The sequence below is a fragment of the Vanacampus margaritifer genome, chromosome 7, assembly GCF_051991255.1.
Source record: "Vanacampus margaritifer isolate UIUO_Vmar chromosome 7, RoL_Vmar_1.0, whole genome shotgun sequence".
NCBI classification, from domain to species: Eukaryota; Metazoa; Chordata; class Actinopteri; order Syngnathiformes; family Syngnathidae; genus Vanacampus; species Vanacampus margaritifer.
The window spans coordinates 10,369,408-10,387,216 of NC_135438.1; the positions used below are offsets into that span (position 1 = coordinate 10,369,408).

General features: G+C 40.5%; 3 protein-coding genes across 3 annotated transcripts in view; 2 read left to right on the forward strand and 1 right to left on the reverse strand.

Annotated features, from left to right (window-relative positions):
- The window catches only part of LOC144055813 (uncharacterized), a 53,689-nt gene extending 44,526 nt beyond the window's left edge, over positions 1-9,163 (forward strand). The window contains exons 7-19 of the mRNA XM_077572134.1: positions 151-301; positions 374-451; positions 1,277-1,309; positions 1,411-1,479; positions 1,814-1,903; positions 2,116-2,210; positions 3,792-4,422; positions 5,652-5,886; positions 7,020-7,119; positions 7,198-7,357; positions 7,454-7,558; positions 8,230-8,316; positions 8,840-9,163. Coding sequence (XP_077428260.1) covers positions 151-301; positions 374-451; positions 1,277-1,309; positions 1,411-1,479; positions 1,814-1,903; positions 2,116-2,210; positions 3,792-4,422; positions 5,652-5,886; positions 7,020-7,119; positions 7,198-7,357; positions 7,454-7,558; positions 8,230-8,316; positions 8,840-8,995 — 1,990 coding nt within the window. The 3' untranslated portion in view covers positions 8,996-9,163. The remainder of the gene's footprint in view (positions 1-150; positions 302-373; positions 452-1,276; positions 1,310-1,410; positions 1,480-1,813; positions 1,904-2,115; positions 2,211-3,791; positions 4,423-5,651; positions 5,887-7,019; positions 7,120-7,197; positions 7,358-7,453; positions 7,559-8,229; positions 8,317-8,839) is intronic.
- smdt1b (single-pass membrane protein with aspartate-rich tail 1b) lies at positions 9,117-10,645 on the reverse strand. The gene is made up of 3 exons (XM_077572139.1): positions 10,448-10,645; positions 9,429-9,602; positions 9,117-9,346 (listed from the first exon to the last, which is right to left on the reverse strand). The coding sequence occupies exons 1-2, from the start codon at positions 10,604-10,606 to the stop codon at positions 9,465-9,467; spliced, it is 297 nt and encodes a 98-aa protein (XP_077428265.1). The 5' UTR covers positions 10,607-10,645; the 3' UTR covers positions 9,117-9,346; positions 9,429-9,464.
- Positions 10,646-11,007: 362 nt separating this feature from the next.
- LOC144055816 (putative RNA-binding protein Luc7-like 1) lies at positions 11,008-17,415 on the forward strand. The gene is made up of 10 exons (XM_077572138.1): positions 11,008-11,520; positions 12,130-12,224; positions 12,661-12,759; positions 13,834-13,944; positions 14,035-14,178; positions 14,283-14,459; positions 15,482-15,654; positions 15,732-15,761; positions 15,887-16,048; positions 16,523-17,415. Exons 1-10 carry the CDS (start codon positions 11,460-11,462, stop codon positions 16,752-16,754), a joined length of 1,284 nt encoding a protein of 427 aa, XP_077428264.1. The 5' UTR covers positions 11,008-11,459; the 3' UTR covers positions 16,755-17,415.
- Positions 17,416-17,809: the final 394 nt, after the last annotated feature.

Below are 17,809 nucleotides of genomic sequence, written 5' to 3' on the forward strand. Positions count from 1 at the left end.
CTACAATCATTATATATTTATATTGTTAATTTAAATATATTTTTGAGGTATGGCACTATGGTTGACATTGGGAGCACAAAATCTAATGATTAATACGAGTGACACTGTCACAGTGATAATTAATTATTATAATGTGTAATTGCTGTGAAGCCATCAACCCCAGGCGGAATTCTACAGTTGGAAGTTTGCGTCTGATGAGAGAGGCAGAGGCAGAGAGCGAGGGAGAGACAGGAGAGAGAAGAAGGACTCCGAGAATGGGCGATTATCACGAAGACTGTCGACAGCATCTCTGCATACACAGGTGCAATTTTGTTACTTAATTTAAGCCAAAACATCAACCTATTGTTTGAACACTCTGGGCATTCCATCACAGAGTTCAAACAAGCAAAGTGTGGAGCACGGATCTGCAAAGGTGATGGAGCGAGAACTTCCAGACTGTCCACAGACACAGGTGAGGAACTTGCATCTGTTTATGTGGAAGAAAAAGGCTCATTCATTCATTCATTGCAAAGCAGCTCTCAATTACCTCAGGCGTGCTTTCGTGCAAGATTGTTGCAGGATAAAGCCATTAGCTCTAAGCCAGGGGTGGGCAACTTTAACGATTGGTTTGTAGGCGCTCTCAAGCGATGGCTGCCATCTAGTGGGGAAAACTGTTATTTCAACATAAAAGTACTGATCTGCTCCAGTAAACATTTTTTTTATTTTAAAGTTACCCATCCCATTTCTAGGCCATGCAAGTTGATTTATTGTCTTTATGAATAGATTGGGAGATGCTGAAGCACACACACACAACACAGCATGATGGATGATCACCTAAAATTATGCATTAATAATATTGTAGCCATATAAAAGTTCCAAGCGCTTACTAATTATTAAAGCAACACAGCCATTAATTTAAAAGGAAGACTGGTATTAAAAGCTTCATTTCACCTCTATTTTTTTTTTCATTCCCACTTTTGCATTGGATACCATTAACATTGTGAGTATATTTTCTTTTGTCATTCTCGTTCAAGTTTTAATAGGATAGAATCACAATTGTTTCAATACACCTTAGTTTTGCATGCTTTAATGCTCCAATAGACCCCTGATCACCATATGAAGAAATACGGGAACTTAAGTTCTTGCCAGCTACTAGTTGTAGGTTTATGTTGTTGTGGGGTTTTTTTTACTTCTGTTTCCTCTGTTTTGTCTGTCATGACTGACACGGAAACCACAACAAACTGCTTTATCATGCTTCCTTTTACTACTCCATTTTGCAGATGCTGTCACTTTGAAGGGGTGGATGTCCAGACTGGATGAAAACGACAAGGTAAAGATATTTTTTCCCTGACAATTCTTGTGAAAGGTGTTTCAATGATTTTGCACATTTGCCACCAATGTACTGGATACAAGTGTGTGTTTTTTCCACAGTGGAGGAAACACTGGTTTGTTCTGGATGATGAATCGCTGAAATATTACAGAGACCCCGAGGCTGAGGAGGTACTTGATAAGGCACAGTAGGCCACTTATAGCTGGCGTCAGACGGAATCCTCTTATCTCCCAAACTATCAATTTCCAGGAAACCGAAAACACGACATGCTTGTTAAGTCATGAACGTTGCATCATCAAAGACAGCGAGGCATTTTCAACTCAGATTGGTCAATAGTTTGTATAAACAGACCCATACAGTATAGGACTGACCAATAGCATAGATTTGAAAGAAAAGAAAACCTAAATTGACCAAATTTGGACAAAAGAGGCTTCTGCCCGACAGTGAATTCAAGTCATCTATATGAATTCATAGACTGCTGTTTGTTTTCTTCTTGTGCAATAGTCGGATAACGTGGACGGACAGATTGACTTATCCACTTGTGCCAATGTGTCGGACTGTGATGTGGAAGAAAACTACGGCCTCCAGATTCAAGTATTGTGCTATTTTTTTTTTTCTTTCTGTTGGCTAATTAACTTACACAATGTGCCAGAGTATCAGCATCATTTATGACCCTGCTCAGTTTCACATCTATTATATGTTTGGCTGCTTCCTGTTTAACGAGGTGTGTGTTTGTGTGTGTGTGTGTGTGCGTGCGTGTGTGTGTGTCTATGTGTGTGTTTGCTGGGTCTTTTGATCACTTCTAGACAAAGAGTGCAGTGTTCACTCTCTCTGCGTTGACCTCTAGATTGCGGCGGAACTGGGTGACGTTACTGAAGCAGGCCATCCAGAACAACACGCAGTGAGTGTGACTCCATACTGGGGACTGACTGGCTGTAAAGAAAAAAATAGCCTGTGGAAAAAGCCTGTAAAGGCTAAAAATGCCTTTTCTGACACGGCTTAGATCACATTCCAACCCGAAAATACATAATTTATCCTTAGGGGTTGGTCGAAGACTATGGTTTTCTGTTTTGCAGAAAAACCTAAATCATGGCAAACAAGAAGTAAGTTATTTAAAAAGGCAAAACACTTCCACATTACAGTAAAATCCAAATCTGTATGTTGAAGCATGAAAAATTGAATAAATACTGTCAAATGTCACGATAAATGATGACATGAACAAACTTTATGGAAAATAACACCTATATTCATCATGTGGCAAAATATTTTATTGATTATAATCATCAAATATCAGGGCAAACCAAATGACAAATACAGTACATCATAGGCTGAAAACAGAAAAAAAAAACAGGAAAAAATGCAAAAAAGCATAGAAGATTCAATGACATTGAACACAAGGGACCAGACAGTAAAAATGGCAGAAATAGAAAACATACATAATTAAATACTCATGATAATTATACACTCACACATTTATACATACTATTCACACTCATAGCTACGGTATCATCTTTATAACTATAACTCAGTGGTTCTTAACCTGGATTCAATTGTTGCAGGGACTGTGGTGCACTCAGTCCTCAACTTATGACTGTTATGTCATAAGTATGGTATGTCATGCAATTTATTTATTTTGTAATCCCTTCATGCTAACTATGTCGAGCAAAAAAAGAACGCGGTCAGATAAATATGTGCAATGTGAATTCACATGTATAACAGAACTTATGGTGTTCCACAGGGTTCAATTCTGGGGCCTCTGTTGTTTTCATTGTATCTGTCGCCCCTGGGTTCTATCTTAAGAAAAAAGTGGTGGCTGTTTTAAAGTGTTCTATATAGAGTTGAGTGGAGTGATGGGAGTCAGCGTCCTCACTGCACGATTTGCAATGCCAAGTTGAGCAATTTTAGTCCAATTAGCCAGCTAGCTCGCAAAACTAAATAAACACTTCCTTAAGCTACATGAATATTGGGAATACAAGAACACAACACTTGAATTCTGAATTCAAGGTGAAGAGAGCCATATTTGATAAACAGGCTACACTCCCTGTTCATTTTGTTCACTTGTAAAGCCTACAACTATGTCTTAAAATTAGGGGGGGAAAAGTTTTACAATAAAAAAAGGCTTCAGTGAATGCGCATAGGAAGCTGGTACCTCCAACTAGGAAGACTCAGTGCTATAACTAAACCAAAAAGTTGAAAGAATGTAATAGCAGAAAATCTAATAGTTTAGTTGCAAAAGATACTGTAGCTACTTTTGTCTGACTTTGATAGCATCAACCAAATTACACATAAGCAGTTAATTGGATTATTTAGTGAAATTCTGATCTATTTCAAGAAAAAAGAAATGTTGCAAGGAGTCTGAGATTCCTGAGTTCATCAAAGAGATGCAGGCGATGTGTTTGGGTGGTCTGTCTGCGGCGAGCCCTTCCATCTTTCTTCTGATGTGTAACATTAGCCCCTTTACTTTGCCTCGTTCTGCCCTCAGCCAATCAGAAAGCGGCAGCGAGAAAGAGAGCCCCCTCTCTCGCGGCCCGTCGTCATGCCAACCGGCTGCTCGCTTCACCTGCTCCGGCTTTGAGCCGGCAGGTTCCAACGGCACGGCTGCCCGCTCCCCCCGAGCCGAAGGCCTACATCCGCCGGCGGACGTGGACGCGCATGCGGAGGTGAGCTCAGACCCTCAGAGAAAAGAAGAACAGGAGGCGGGTTGGGACCGCGATTGGGCTAAGCGGCTGGAGGAGAGGAACAAGTGGTTTGAGGACGGTGTCCCCTTTGGCGAGATGGGCAGCCGGTGGGACGGCATGCAGCTGAAGAGGGGGAGCGTGCCTGTGCCCGTCATTGACACCATGGACTCAGAGGTCAGCAGGAAGTGGACGGAATTTGAGAGGCTGTCTTTTAGGGACATGAGCGCACAGTCACTCATCGGAGTCCAGGCGTATCAAACGATCACGCGGCAGGCCTCTGATTCCCGTGTCGACACCCAGACCCGCCGGTCGAGCACTGATAAGGATGAAGCGTTTGCCACCGGTTCACCAAGTGACTGCTCAAAGAAGGCGCCGTCAACTGTAAACGGGTCTCACATTGTTCAAACAAACACAGCCGAAGCCCTTCAAAAGGAGGTGAGGAAAGGCGACGTGTGTTTACACACTTTTAAGAGTTCAGTATGAAACGCCATTCAACCCAATGTGGTCTCTATAATGTTGCTCCAGTTCACAACAAAATCAAGCTGCATTTTTAGCTTGGAGCTGGTTTAGGATCACACTTCCTATTTAGCCACAGGCCGAACAGCAAGCACTCTGATGACAGTGGCAAGAAAAACCTCCCTTCTACTAGGACGAAAATCTTGAGCAGAACCAGTATGTGCTCAGCGTGGGGCGGCCATCTGCCTCAATTGGTTGGGAGGCAAAGGATAGAGAACACAATGAACAATGCAGTCATCCATTCATGTTCTATAGCACTTGTCCCCAATAGGCAATTACTACTAAAGTAAGCAATTGTATTGACTGAATAGCTAGTCTTGGAATACACTAACTTGGAAGTTGGCCTTAAATTTCAAGAAAACTTATAATAGTAAGGAAAGTTCAGAGCCTCAAGGAAAATGAGGCAAAGCCGAGATGAAATGGGACAAAGTGGTTGAGCATCAACACCAATGTGTTTCCTATGGCTTTTTTTTTTTTTATATATATATAACTTCTCATGTGCTGATTGTTACATGAAGAAGAAAATAACATCATCAAAGGTGAGGTTTGCTACACGTTTTATTGCTTCTTAATAGGGGTGTCTAAATTAGTGCATACATTTTGAGTTGATTTAAAGTTCCTTTAAGGCCACTTAATTTTTTCTTACTTGGAAAGCCGGTACTGGGGAAATGTTGCAACATAGCAAACACGCCCACGTCAACATTTTTCAGTAATAAATCTTATAATAATGCATATATTTGTGGAGACTGGGGTGAAGTTGGATTTTGACATTTTAAAAATGGGCAGAATTTCACAAGTGACTTCATGTTAAAGATTAGATAGCTCTTAATATGAAAAGAACAATGCACTGAGCTGTCACCAATGTCTTACAAATGCAATTATGCCTTCTAGTGGCAGAAAAATGACCTTGACACAAATGAATATCACACTTGTTTTTGTTTTTTTACAGTACAGTACGTCTTTTTAATTGTAACTCAATTATAAAATGACTGTGTCAACTTGCCTTATATTAATTGCGGATGGCGTTACCTGGATAATTGCGAAATCTCCACAGTTTCCTGGAACGACTTGACCGCTGTACTAATCACAATGAGAAATGTAGTTTAGCGTTTCGATTTCCATTAATCATCTCCATTTTCATCTTCCAGGCCCTGTCCCTTAGAAAGCAAATGGAGAGCATTAAGAAAGAGCGCGCAGCCATGGTGATAAAAGTGGACAGCCCGTGTGGACCCGGGGCCCCCTGTGGGGCCCGGCTTGAGGCCATGGAAGCAGCCCATCGTAAAGAAGTGCGGGAGCTGCAGGAGAAGCACGAAAGGGAGATCGACGAGTTGGAGGCACAAAGAGACCGGATGCTGGAGGAGGAGCGGCAAGCTTCTGCTAAAGGTTGAGTCCAAAGATTTGGCTGTATATTCTGTAGCGCTTAACCCTCTCAGGACTTGTGTGCCTTGCTTAGGGGCACCTGAGTGGTGTAACGGAAGCAAGCCGGCATCTATCCGGACACCAGTTGCAGTTTCTATAAAGAGAATTTGCTACACCCTGGAGTGGTTGCCAGCCAATCCTATGCATTTTCCAAATTATTGTCCGGAAAGCTAATAATAATAATAATAATAATAATAATAATAATAATAAAATTCTAAGTAAATGTGGAGATACATGCTTCTTATTGAATAGCCATAATATGCAGTATGTCTTCAGCCTGCAACCTTACTGTCTCCTCCAGTCCAGAATGAATTTTCACATGGAAAATCGGAAGTTCACTCGTATTTTATATTTAAGACAGAACAGTGGTTTCATTGACTTCCCACTCCGCTAGCTTAAGATTTATTTTCTCTCTTTCCCTCTGATATTGTACTTTATAAAAACAGAGTAGTAAAATAATTAAATAGAATATGAAGAAATAAATATTTTCTGTGTCAGGATTTAAGACTATACAATTCATTTTGCGGATCCTACTGGTGTGCCCGCCTTGGCCACCAGGGGAAGTATAATACAGTCATACTCAGACCTCTGGTCATACTGACACAAACAAAGAAAAGTGACTCAATCATTGATTTAAGTTGTTTTTCAAAGAGAATAAATAGTATATGCCTGTGAATATTGTATAGCATCTGAGAGTGTATACCACTTTATCATGCTTGTGCAACTCAGTGCTTAACAGTTCAAAAAAAAAAAAGCAAGTGTCTGCATTTTTACAGCAAAGTTGTTTGGTTGTTTTAAATACACATGTAATTCTCTTTGTTTTATGTTTAGTTTGACAGTAAACTTGGAGTGGCATTTTCTTAGTTGTTCGGACAGCTCGTATCTCGAGAAAAAATCACAAATCTGCTCACTCTTATCTCAAAACACCACTGTATATTGTAAATTAAAATCTTAGTTTATATCTCAAAAATTGTAGACAGGAAGTCGATCATAAATAACAACAGCTGCCATGATAGTGAGCTGTGTGTCGCCACGTCTTGTGATGTTTTAGCACGAGGCTGGAATCGTTTTCTGACAGGCAAACATTATTATTACAGCCATGGAGGCTCTGAGAGCAACCCACAGAGAGGAGCTGGAGAAGGTCAGGCGGACGCCCGGGGGAGGTGCACACATGGAGGCGTCCTTTACAGGGCACATGTAAGAAACCACCGTGACACTGTGTCGCCACGTGTTCCAGTTCACCACACAAATGGTACCGAATACTGTGTTGGTCAGGCCGCCGGTGGACGTGTGGGACAGTGAGTTGGATGTGTTGTCTGAGCGTCTCTCGGAGAAATGTCTGCAGCTGAATCTCACCAAGGAGAGCAGCCAAAGAACAGGAAGTCATCTGGAATGTAAAGAGAGAGAGTTGCAACAGCTTTGGAGAGAAAACCAGGTCAATGCACTATAAAGAGTTTAAGTTATTGTTTGACTGTACAAGATTGATGTACCTCATCAATCAAAGCATATAATTTACTTTTTTTTTTTCCAGGAGCTTAAAGCCAAACTGGCAGAAGAGATTAGGCGCATGCGTTATTTCATCACAGGACAGAGGCCGGACGTCATGTCCCTCGGCAACGTGGCAGCAGAAGTTGAGGTAATGACAGCAGTAATCTGAAGCTAAATTTAAACCTATGTCATTTCAACTCTTACATCAAACCTGTAGATATGACCAGCTCATCGCCTGCTGGCCCAGTTTAAAAAATAAAAAATATTGTACCTGAAATTAGATTTGGCAGGCGTGTGCTGAGGGATTTTGGAACCATTTAAAAGAGACAAATCGTTAGAACAAGTTTGCTTAATGTGTTGTCTTCCATCCCAGTAATGAGTCCCTGATGCATCATTATCAGACTCCTTTCTTCATCATGGCCTTGTTAATTTCCCATGTTTGGGTTCATTGAGCAGCACACAGTGCCATCTACTGGTTAACCAATAAAGCTCCCTAGAATGGCTCGTCCCATACTAGCGATGGGAATATTTTTCTAACCAGATTCTCTTTATGCATAAAAGCAGCTGTAACTCCTCATTCAAGTACATCATATTAGTGAATAATTGTTTTACAGTATTTTTTATAGTATGCCCAATAAGTATACTTTTCCATTATCAACAATTTTCTTGCTAATTAGCTGGGCAAAATCAGAATGAGGCATGTAGTGTCCAATTTGACTCTTTGTTTTGATTCCTATAAAAGATGTCAGTATATTTGTCATTTTTATACAAGTTGGTGCAAGTATTAACTCATTTGTCCTTTAACATTTGGTCTCTCAGACGCTGCTCAAAGCCAAAGAAAACGAGGTGCAGTCTCTTAAGAAGGAGGTCAGCTGTCTACAAAGTGAAGTCCAGTCTCTCACTAAAGTAAAGATATAAACGACACGCCACTGACCCCAGCATTTGGTAAATTGGCACAACCTAATGAGATCCAATACAAGACCTGCAATAGAAATTCTGCCTTAAATTATAACAATACATTTTTTATTTATTGAAAAAATCCTACAGGTATTGATATTTATTGTTTGCATTTGGAGTAAATTTGCCATACAAATAGTAACCACAGGTACCATAATAGTTGATCAGTAACAAGTGCACTATCGCACACTTTACATTGCATGACTGTGCACTTTGTACATTTGTTCTAATGTCCGAAATGTGCATTTTATATTTTTATTGTTATAGTAACAAAGTGACTGTACGGACAATGCAATGTTTTTGAACACAATTGGCCAATTGTTTACATCAGAAGTGAAGAACATTTTAAAAGCAGAACGTTTGCTTTAGATTGTGCAGATGTACCTTATGTTGTGGCTGATAGATACAAACATGCACTACATTCTATAAGCCTAGAGTGGCTGATCCACTGTTCAAATATGCTTTCTTTTAGGAGAAGGAGAAAGCCTATGAGCACTACAAGGAGGCTTATGTCGAGCTAAGTGACTTGAAGGGCCGAAGCAGTTTGGAGATAGATTTTCTCAGTGAACACTTGAGATTGGTCAATGCTGCACGGCAGGAGAAAGCCAGGGAATCTTGTGACCAATGAAGCTACCTAGTAGAAATCCCATTTAAAAATACAAATAAAAAAATAATTCTACACAAAACAACACTGTCATGCAACAACATTTCTGACGCCACCACACAAACATAAGGACACATTTTCATCCTGTATTTAGACTCACTTTAATGAGTTCACAAGATGCACACATGCAGATTAGAATGTTTTAATCATATAAGCCTCACGTGATATTAGAATTCTTAAAATATGTTTAGGTGACACACAGATAAACAGCGGAGGACCGAGGAAGGAGATGAGCAGAGGTAGATGGATGGATGAATCTGGAAGGACAAGTGCCTCATCTTCCTCATTTTCCTTTTGCCTTATGATATTCTTCCACTGGAGTAATAAAAAATGAGGGAGGGTAAGTTGCAACATACAACATAATGAGAAAAAATAGCACAAATTAGGCATGGCTTACACAAGGTCGCATAAGTCACGTGTGTCATAAATCGGTTCAGTCGTCGTCGTCATCATCCTCTGGTACGAATATGTCGTGCTCCTCCAAGAGAGCGGCAAAGTTCTTGCTGATCAGAGTTCCCACATAGAGGAATGGCACCACCACTGCAGTCATGCGAATAAGACCGAAGGGTGTCTAAAAGGGAACACAGAGGAAAGATGGATGTTAGGTTGCTCTATTCAAACAGTGATTCACAACTACTGTGCAATGAGATAGAATTATTTTTTTATTTATGTTTTCTTTACTTTGAGTCTGCCGAATTAAGTTGATTTAACTTGTTTTCTACAAATAAGGCATTTTACTTTGTTCTTCTGTAAAACAGCAACCCTTAGAGATAGACGAACATTTTGAAAATTAATATGTTAATCCTTATTAACTCGTGTTTGAGCGCTAATCGGATTACAGTACACACATAAATACATTGTCGATTGTCATTATCTAAATCTAGTCATTAAAATGAAACTGAGGAAAGTCAATATTAACTAACAAGGGGCATCCTGCAGGGAACCACACGGGGTGGCGGGGGGGAATACTTGAATTAAAGATATTGACATTCATTTGACGTAAAGATGACGTTTTATATTTGTCAATCGTGTGTTGGGAAAGCGTTTCATTTGCGGTGGACATTTTGCATAGGACAAAAAAAAGGCTGAGATTGTTAGGAGCGTTTCCTTTAAGAGTTAGACAAAAAAAATAACATACAGGTATTTTAACGACGTTTATTTCCGAGGTCAATCCTTTAATTATCCGCTATTATTATTTTTTCATTATTATTTTAGAGGTTAAAAAAATACTTCCTGATATTTCCTCTAATTTGTGTAAACACACATTCATTGGTTCATTTGATTACCGCAGAGCCGCAGACCCATATCGGCAATAGCGATTGGCCAAAGTAGGTGTCATACAACCCTATGTTCCGCCCACATGTTAGTCAGATTTCGTCTTGACAAAACAGCCTCTCTCGCCAAAAAAACACTTACTTTATCCGGTTTCGGTAGGATTGCCCCCGACGACGACGAAACTGCACTTCGAGTTTGCGTCGTCCTGTTGAGATATGATGTTTTCGAAACGTTACGACCCAGCAGCCCAGCATTCCTGATGTTGGGACGCAGGGAAAACCGTAACATACTCGTCGCCATTTTTGTGCAGTGTCAAAACTGTGGGCGGTGTCACAAAATGACGTACTGGGTGTTTCCTTTTGATGACGTGTTTCATTAGCAACCTTTATCATACAACGAGGTTGAAGTTGAATTACTTTTTAATAGCTGTTAAACCAAGATCTCGAATTCAGTAATACAGTGTCGTCACTAATCACAATTAATAATAATAATAATGATAAGGCTCTCCCGGTTTATTAGAAAATAAGCTGCTTTACCGTGCAGTAATTTTAACTCCAGTAGTAATGAAATAATATAACTTATAAATCGCATTTATGTTGATAAATTATAAATAATTTCCAGAAAATAATGAAAGAAAAATCTATAGCTAAACTAGTAGCAGTGCCTCAAGGCGGAAGCAGTAGTGCGCGCGCTGTCTCTGCGAGAACGCGCGCGGACGAGAAGTCGAAAGACGGAAGAAAGGACGCCGAAGCTAAACTTGCCAACTTTTAACCGACGGGCGATACATATATTTATACACAATGTTTCAAAAGGACTTGAGATTTATATCGACAATCGATTTAGTGCGCTAAACCAAAGCCTTCCCTAGCCCGCGTTGACGTGCAGTCACCGCTGTATCATTTCTCCACACGACCCGGTGACTCCGCCAGTTTTCGAACAGGCGCGTCGCCTTCCTTCAACTTGGCCATAAAGTCACTTTTTTTTTTTGGTGGTTGTTTTTCAACGACTCCCAAGTATACATACGATTACACGCCCAGCTTCTTGTCTAAAAGTTTCTTCTCGTGGGGTGGAAAGTTGACGACCGAGGCCTAGGCGAAAGAGAGGGTTACATGTGTGAAGACCGCGGCCGAGAAGGGACGTACTCGCCACAAACATGTCGGCCCAGGCTCAGATGCGAGCGATGCTGGACCAGCTCATGGGGACGGGGAGAGACGGTAAGCACGGCCGTTATGGTTTGTCGTCAAATACAGTGTCTCTTAAAATGTCAAAGAGTTTATGTTGTGCGCTAACATTAGCTTTGTGTTGGTGCTAGCATTAGCTCGATTGCTAACTAGTGCTCGCATGCTTTACCAGCCATGAGGCTAGTTAGCTACCTGTTGTTCACATGTGACGTATAGTATTAAAATTGGCTTTCAGATATTGTGTATATGTGTATTATATATACGTTGAAACATTGTGTGGATTTTTCCCCAAAACTCCGTTAGGGGCTTTCATTAATTTCTAGTAGGCTCATCCTATACGGTAATGACACCTGTATAGCTCAACGGTCTGCATTTAAATTCTAGTTTGAGAGATAGTTAACCATCCCGGGAAATAAATTAAATTGTTCAGCAATGTTTAGTTCACACTTAAATAGAAACTAAGCGTAGCATCGAGGAGGTGATGATAGAATTGTAGGAATTTCTGGCAGGTGGGTGGGTGGTGGTGGTGGGGGGTATGTTTTTAGATGTTGCATCCGGGTTTATAACGAGTAATATATATGCATATAAATAACTGCAAAGTGGTGGGTGTAATATTGACATTTTTTATTTGGCTTTTAATAGGAGACTCCATGAGGCAGAGAATCAAATTCTCGGATGATCGGGTGTGCAAAAGTCACCTTTTGGATTCTTGTCCTCATGACATTCTGTCAGGCACTGTAAGTATCTGACACACCCACATCAAACATATCATCCTTGTTCTTGTCATTAATTATCATTCTGACACTGTTTTAGGCAGATGTTTTGATTAGTTTGATGTTTGATGCAGCCCTTTGGAAGTGAACTGAGATGATGTTGCCAAAGATGGAGCGCAGGACTCGTCTTTTGTTTGATGTGCCAATGTTTGTATTTCAAGTTGTTTGGCAAGCCTCCATACTTCTGCATATTCCACTGAATAGACTTTATATAAATAAATATATATATAAAAAATAAAGATACACTGAACTCTTTCTCAACTAGCATACCAAACAAGTTTCAAAAGTCATATTGGCCTAAAGTTAATAAATGAATACGTCCAGCATTGCACCTGTACTGTATTAACTAAGACTGAGCGAATGCTGTTTTTTTATGCACTTAATTGTTCTGACCCTACAGAGAATGGACCTTGGGGAGTGTGTGAAAGTGCATGACCTGGCCCTCAGAGCAGACTTCGAGATTGCCTCCAAGGAGCAAGAATACTTTTTTGAGCTTGATGTGAGTCATTTAGTCTACTATGGGAATATTACATCTACAAATAAAAATGTGACCTGCAATTAGCATCCAGTATTACTATACTGGACAATCAAATACCCCAAAGGCCCATGGTTGTAAAAAAAATATACCTACGACTTTGAAATGAACAATATGCGCCACATAAGTTCAAAGTAGTACGACTTTGGCATCACACAACCAACATCACTTTTCAAAGCTACACTGAACTTTTATGTTCTTTTAAATGAAAATACTGTTAAAAAAATTGCAACTGCGCTATATTATTGTGGTCCAGTAGCCCATTACATCATAGTTAATTGTTATTAACTCATTCACTGCCATTGACGGCTATAGACATCAAAAATTCATTTAAACTATTTCTATTAGTTTAACATTTTTTCCCACTTTTGTTAACAAGAGTATGAAAACCTAGTGTTTATATTGTATTAGAACAGATATAAACATTTGTGATTAATCGTGAGTTAACTAGTGAAGTCATGCGATTAATTACGATTAAAAATAAATAGTACTCGCCTGACGCCCCTAATTTAAAAAATATCTATTTTTAAAAATAAAAAAATCAGGCGATTACAATTTGTAATTGTAATTATTCGCATGACTTCACTAGTTAACTCCCGATGAATCACAAATGTTATATCTGTTCTAAATGTACAAAAAAAAATTCTAGGTTTTCATACTCTTGTTAACAAAAATAGAAAAAAATAAACTAATAGAATTAGTTCAATTTTTTTTTTACGTCTATAGCTGTCAATGGCAGTGAATGAGTTAATGATAAGATTTGTTTTTAAATCTCAAAATTGGCACAGTTTAACTTATATTATTACTCCTCACTGACAGTTTAGAATCCTAACATTTACTTAAAACATGGTCCGTACAATTAATAAAGACTTAATTCAGTGTGATGACAACTTGACCCTCTAATATTTCCAACGTTTCCAATTGTAAAAAAAAATCCATATATGTTCAGCTGTAATTGTACAATGCAGCTTCGTCAAACCAAATAAACCACAGTGGAACTTGTTTACCTACCATTGGATGTTTTGTGCTGGTTTTCAGGCTGCTGAACACCTTCAGACTTTTATCGCCGACTGTGACCGCAGGACTGAGCTGGCCAAGAAGAGATTAGCAGAGACTCAAGATGAGATCAGTGCTGAAGTAACAACAAAGGTGACCATCGCATTGTTCACATCGCACAAATCAAAGCCAACCCATTAGCTGCATTCACGGCAACACTAAATGTCGTCCGTTTTTGGTTAGGCCGAACGTGTGCACGAGTTGAACGAGGAGATCGGCAAGCTGCTTGCTAGCGCCGAGCAGCTCGGGGGCGAGGGCAACGTAGACGAGGCCCAACAGCTGCTTGAAAAGGTGGAGACGACCCGTGTCTTGAAGAAAGAAGCAGAGGTTAGAAGACTGCTTTAACTCTTGATGGCCGGGAACGTTAAGGTGCATCTGAATTTCAATTCAAATCCAATTGGTCTGTTAATTCCTCTCTTGATTTCTTGCAGGATGTTTACAGAAACTCAATGCCGGCCTCCAGTTTTCAGCAGCAAAAACTACGCGTGTGTGAAGTGTGCTCGGCCTACTTGGGTCTCCATGACAACGACCGGCGTCTCGCTGACCACTTTGGGGGCAAACTTCACCTGGGCTTCATTGAAATTCGCGAGAAGCTTGAAAAGCTCAGGGTAAGGCGCTACTACACCCGTCGCACGCAGCCGACGTGAGCAAAGCACATACTGTATGTTAGGTTCGAAAGATCTCACAGCACACAAAAAGTATATAGACTGAACAAATGTAAGAAAATCTGGACCTGTTTAGTTGAACACAAAACAGATGCGCACCCATTCTGTTTACTATATAGAAATATCAAGCCAGAATTTGAAAAAATTATCAGCTCAGTGGCCTAGTGGTAGAGTGTCCGCCCTGAGACTGGGAGGTCGTGGGTTCAATCCCCGGCCGGGTCATACCAAAGACTATAAAAATGGGACCCATTGCCGCTCTGCTTGACACTCAGCATTAAGGGTTGGAATTGGGAAGTTAGATCACCATATGATTCCCGAGCGCGGCTGCTGCTGCTGCTCACCGCTCCCCCAGGGGATGGGTCAAATGCGGAGAACGAATTTCGCCCCCACTTAGGTGGGTGTGACAATCAGTGGATCTTATCTTATCTTATGTATGTACTGGGCTGTATGTAAAGTAAAAATCAGATCTATAAAGACCATTAAAAACAAGAAATTACTATTTAAAAAAAAAAATTAATAAAAAAAGACAATACCTTAAAACAAACCAAGCTGAGCCAAAAGCCCAAAGAATAAAAATGTGTCTTAGTGAGTCGGTTTGATGATGGAAAAAAATAGTGCTTAGCTGGGTCGTGATAGGTCAAGAGGCTGAGGGTGGATCTTTGTTTTCCTCCCATCACGTTCTATTAACACTAACAAGAAACTTGGCTGAAAGAGAAATGAGATGCGCCCAAACGCCTTCATAACATTGTGGTGGGGTTTTAGATAAAATTAAAAAATAAAAAAAATGAATGGATTTTCTGTTGATATTGATCATGTGTCTCTTATGGATTTATCACCCTGCCCTACTTGAAAGATATAATGGCATTTGTTTGATCTCAGTGAAACCGTCATTGACGCGCCACTTGTTCATGTTAAGTCTTTCCGGACAATGACAATTTTTATTCTTGGTGCCATTTTAAATGCAGAAAGCAGTCGTGGAGAAACAGGAAAAATTGCGAACCAGACGCAGAGAGGAGCGAGAGCAAAATGACGAACGGGATAAGCAGTGGGAGGTGGAACGGGAACGGGAACGGGAGCGGGAGAGAGATAAGGAGCGGGAAAGAGAGCGAGAATGGGAACGAGAGCGAGAGCGCAGGAGGTAAGAGCTCCCCAGCTGCCATTAATTTGGCCTGTCATCAGATACAATACAGCCTTACATGATGTGTTCCCATCCAGGTCGCGATCCAGAAGCGGAGACCGATACAGGTACAACCATTGTGTTTTCATGATGTAATCAGCCGTGTAAATGAACCCTTTTGGAGAATCCTACTAGTCAAATAGAAAAACGCCACAGTGTGACGTTTGATCCATTTCCTCGTGCTCAAACGTAGGGACGGAGGCAGTTCGTCCTCCCACCGGTCACGACGCCACCGCTCCTCTCATTCTAGAGAGGAGGGCGGGGGTGGGGACCGGGATCGGGAGCGAGAGAGGAGGCACCGACACAAGGACAGACACCGCTCACACTCGCACTCTCACAGACACAAGAGAAAGAGGTGAGACAACCATAGTACCTTTCGATTCGTATCACGATTCGATACCGATTAATCCCGATGCAAATCTACAAATTGATTTTTGCGATTTTATTTTTATTTTTTAAACTCAAATTTAGAAAATACTAATCAGTAAACTTGTGCATGTACACTATAAGATTTGTATGAAAATGTATTTATTTATCTGAAAACTCAGGTTTATAACTGAGCCACTGCATTTAGCAAACAGGTTGTAGTCTGTTTCAGGTTTGAAATGCACTGAAATAAAATATTAAGGCTTAATGTTCCATTAATATAACATTCTTCCATGCTTAATGTGTGAATCCTAACCCTAAATAAGACATTTTGTTGAATATTCCCATAAAAAAATGATATATTGCCGAATCGATTTTTTCTAACATCCCTAATTGAGACATGAAAAACATTCCACGAGTGCGCTTTTTGGACATGTCCCTGAAAGTATTCTTCTCCCAACAGGTCCTCCGGAGAAAGATCATCACACACCCGCGACGTGGAGCCCCCCCTCCCCCAGGAACGGAGTCAGGAGGGCGCCTTAGAGGAATGGCGTGACAACAGAGCCGAATACAAAGACTGGGAGGACCGGGAGAGGTCCACCTCGCCAGACGTGACGAGGGAGCGGGAGAGATCCCTGTCCCTAGAGCGGGACCGACATTCCAGCTCCGAGGAGCGGGAATCGGGGGAGATTTGAGGAGGACAGAAAAAGGAGCGGGACGGAGCACGTCTCCATGTCAATCCATTGTATTGTTCAAGAGTTATAGAGACATAAGTTTATATTCAAAGTGGCATGTGTACAGTATCAGGGTGGAAAGTTAACGGGGCAATGAAGGGATGTTGTCAATTTAACAGGCAGAGCAACTTTTATGACTTTGAATTTGTTTACGCCGAGTTATTTTGACTGGTAGGGGAGGTCTGTTTAACTTTGGTCACAACATGCGCTGATTTCTTTCTAATCATTAGTTCAACTTTCAATGTTTCTTTTTTTTTTCTTCCCAATAGGACTATGACATTTCAGAAGGTGTGGCTCTTTGTACAGGGTTTGGAAATATGATTGATGCATAACCGCTACAGCACATTTTGAACTTGGGGAGAGAAACAACCAGTTGTCCTTTTGTTTTTTGACTTAAAGCCACTTGGAAAATCTGTGAGTGGCATTGAAAATTGGCCTTCAATTCAAGATAAAGATGCTTGAAAATTAAAAACTTAATGAGTCATCAAACTGCTACTGCTCAGTGACTGACGTGACGTGCATGTTTACAATCTAACATGAGACAGAGAGGCGTGTTGTCTGCTAGGGGTGGTGAGGGGTGCTTCTATTTTGCTGTGCTGCCGTAATAAACTTTTTTGCTTGATATGCATTGTTACACTTTGTGTACATTTAAAGGTTTGTCGGGAGAATGAGAGTAATCAAGCAGAAAAATGTAGACTTGCTGAAAAGGCTTGTGTGAAAAGCAGTCTCCGAGGCACTGTAGTGATATCAAAAGTTTTGCAGTAAATGCGGATTGCCGACATGTTTCAAAACAAGCGTGTCTTCAGCGAGGCAAAGTTTAAAGAATCACCAGCTAGCGCTTGTTAAATATAAATTTGTCACGTGAAAAAATATGTGATTATCAAGGACAAAAAACTACAAACATGACTGACACATCCATACAAATACAATATAGTGAATAGAATGTACGCAAGAGTTTTCTACCATTAAAAAAACAAAACAGCAAATTGCCATAGATATATGATGGGATTTTAAAT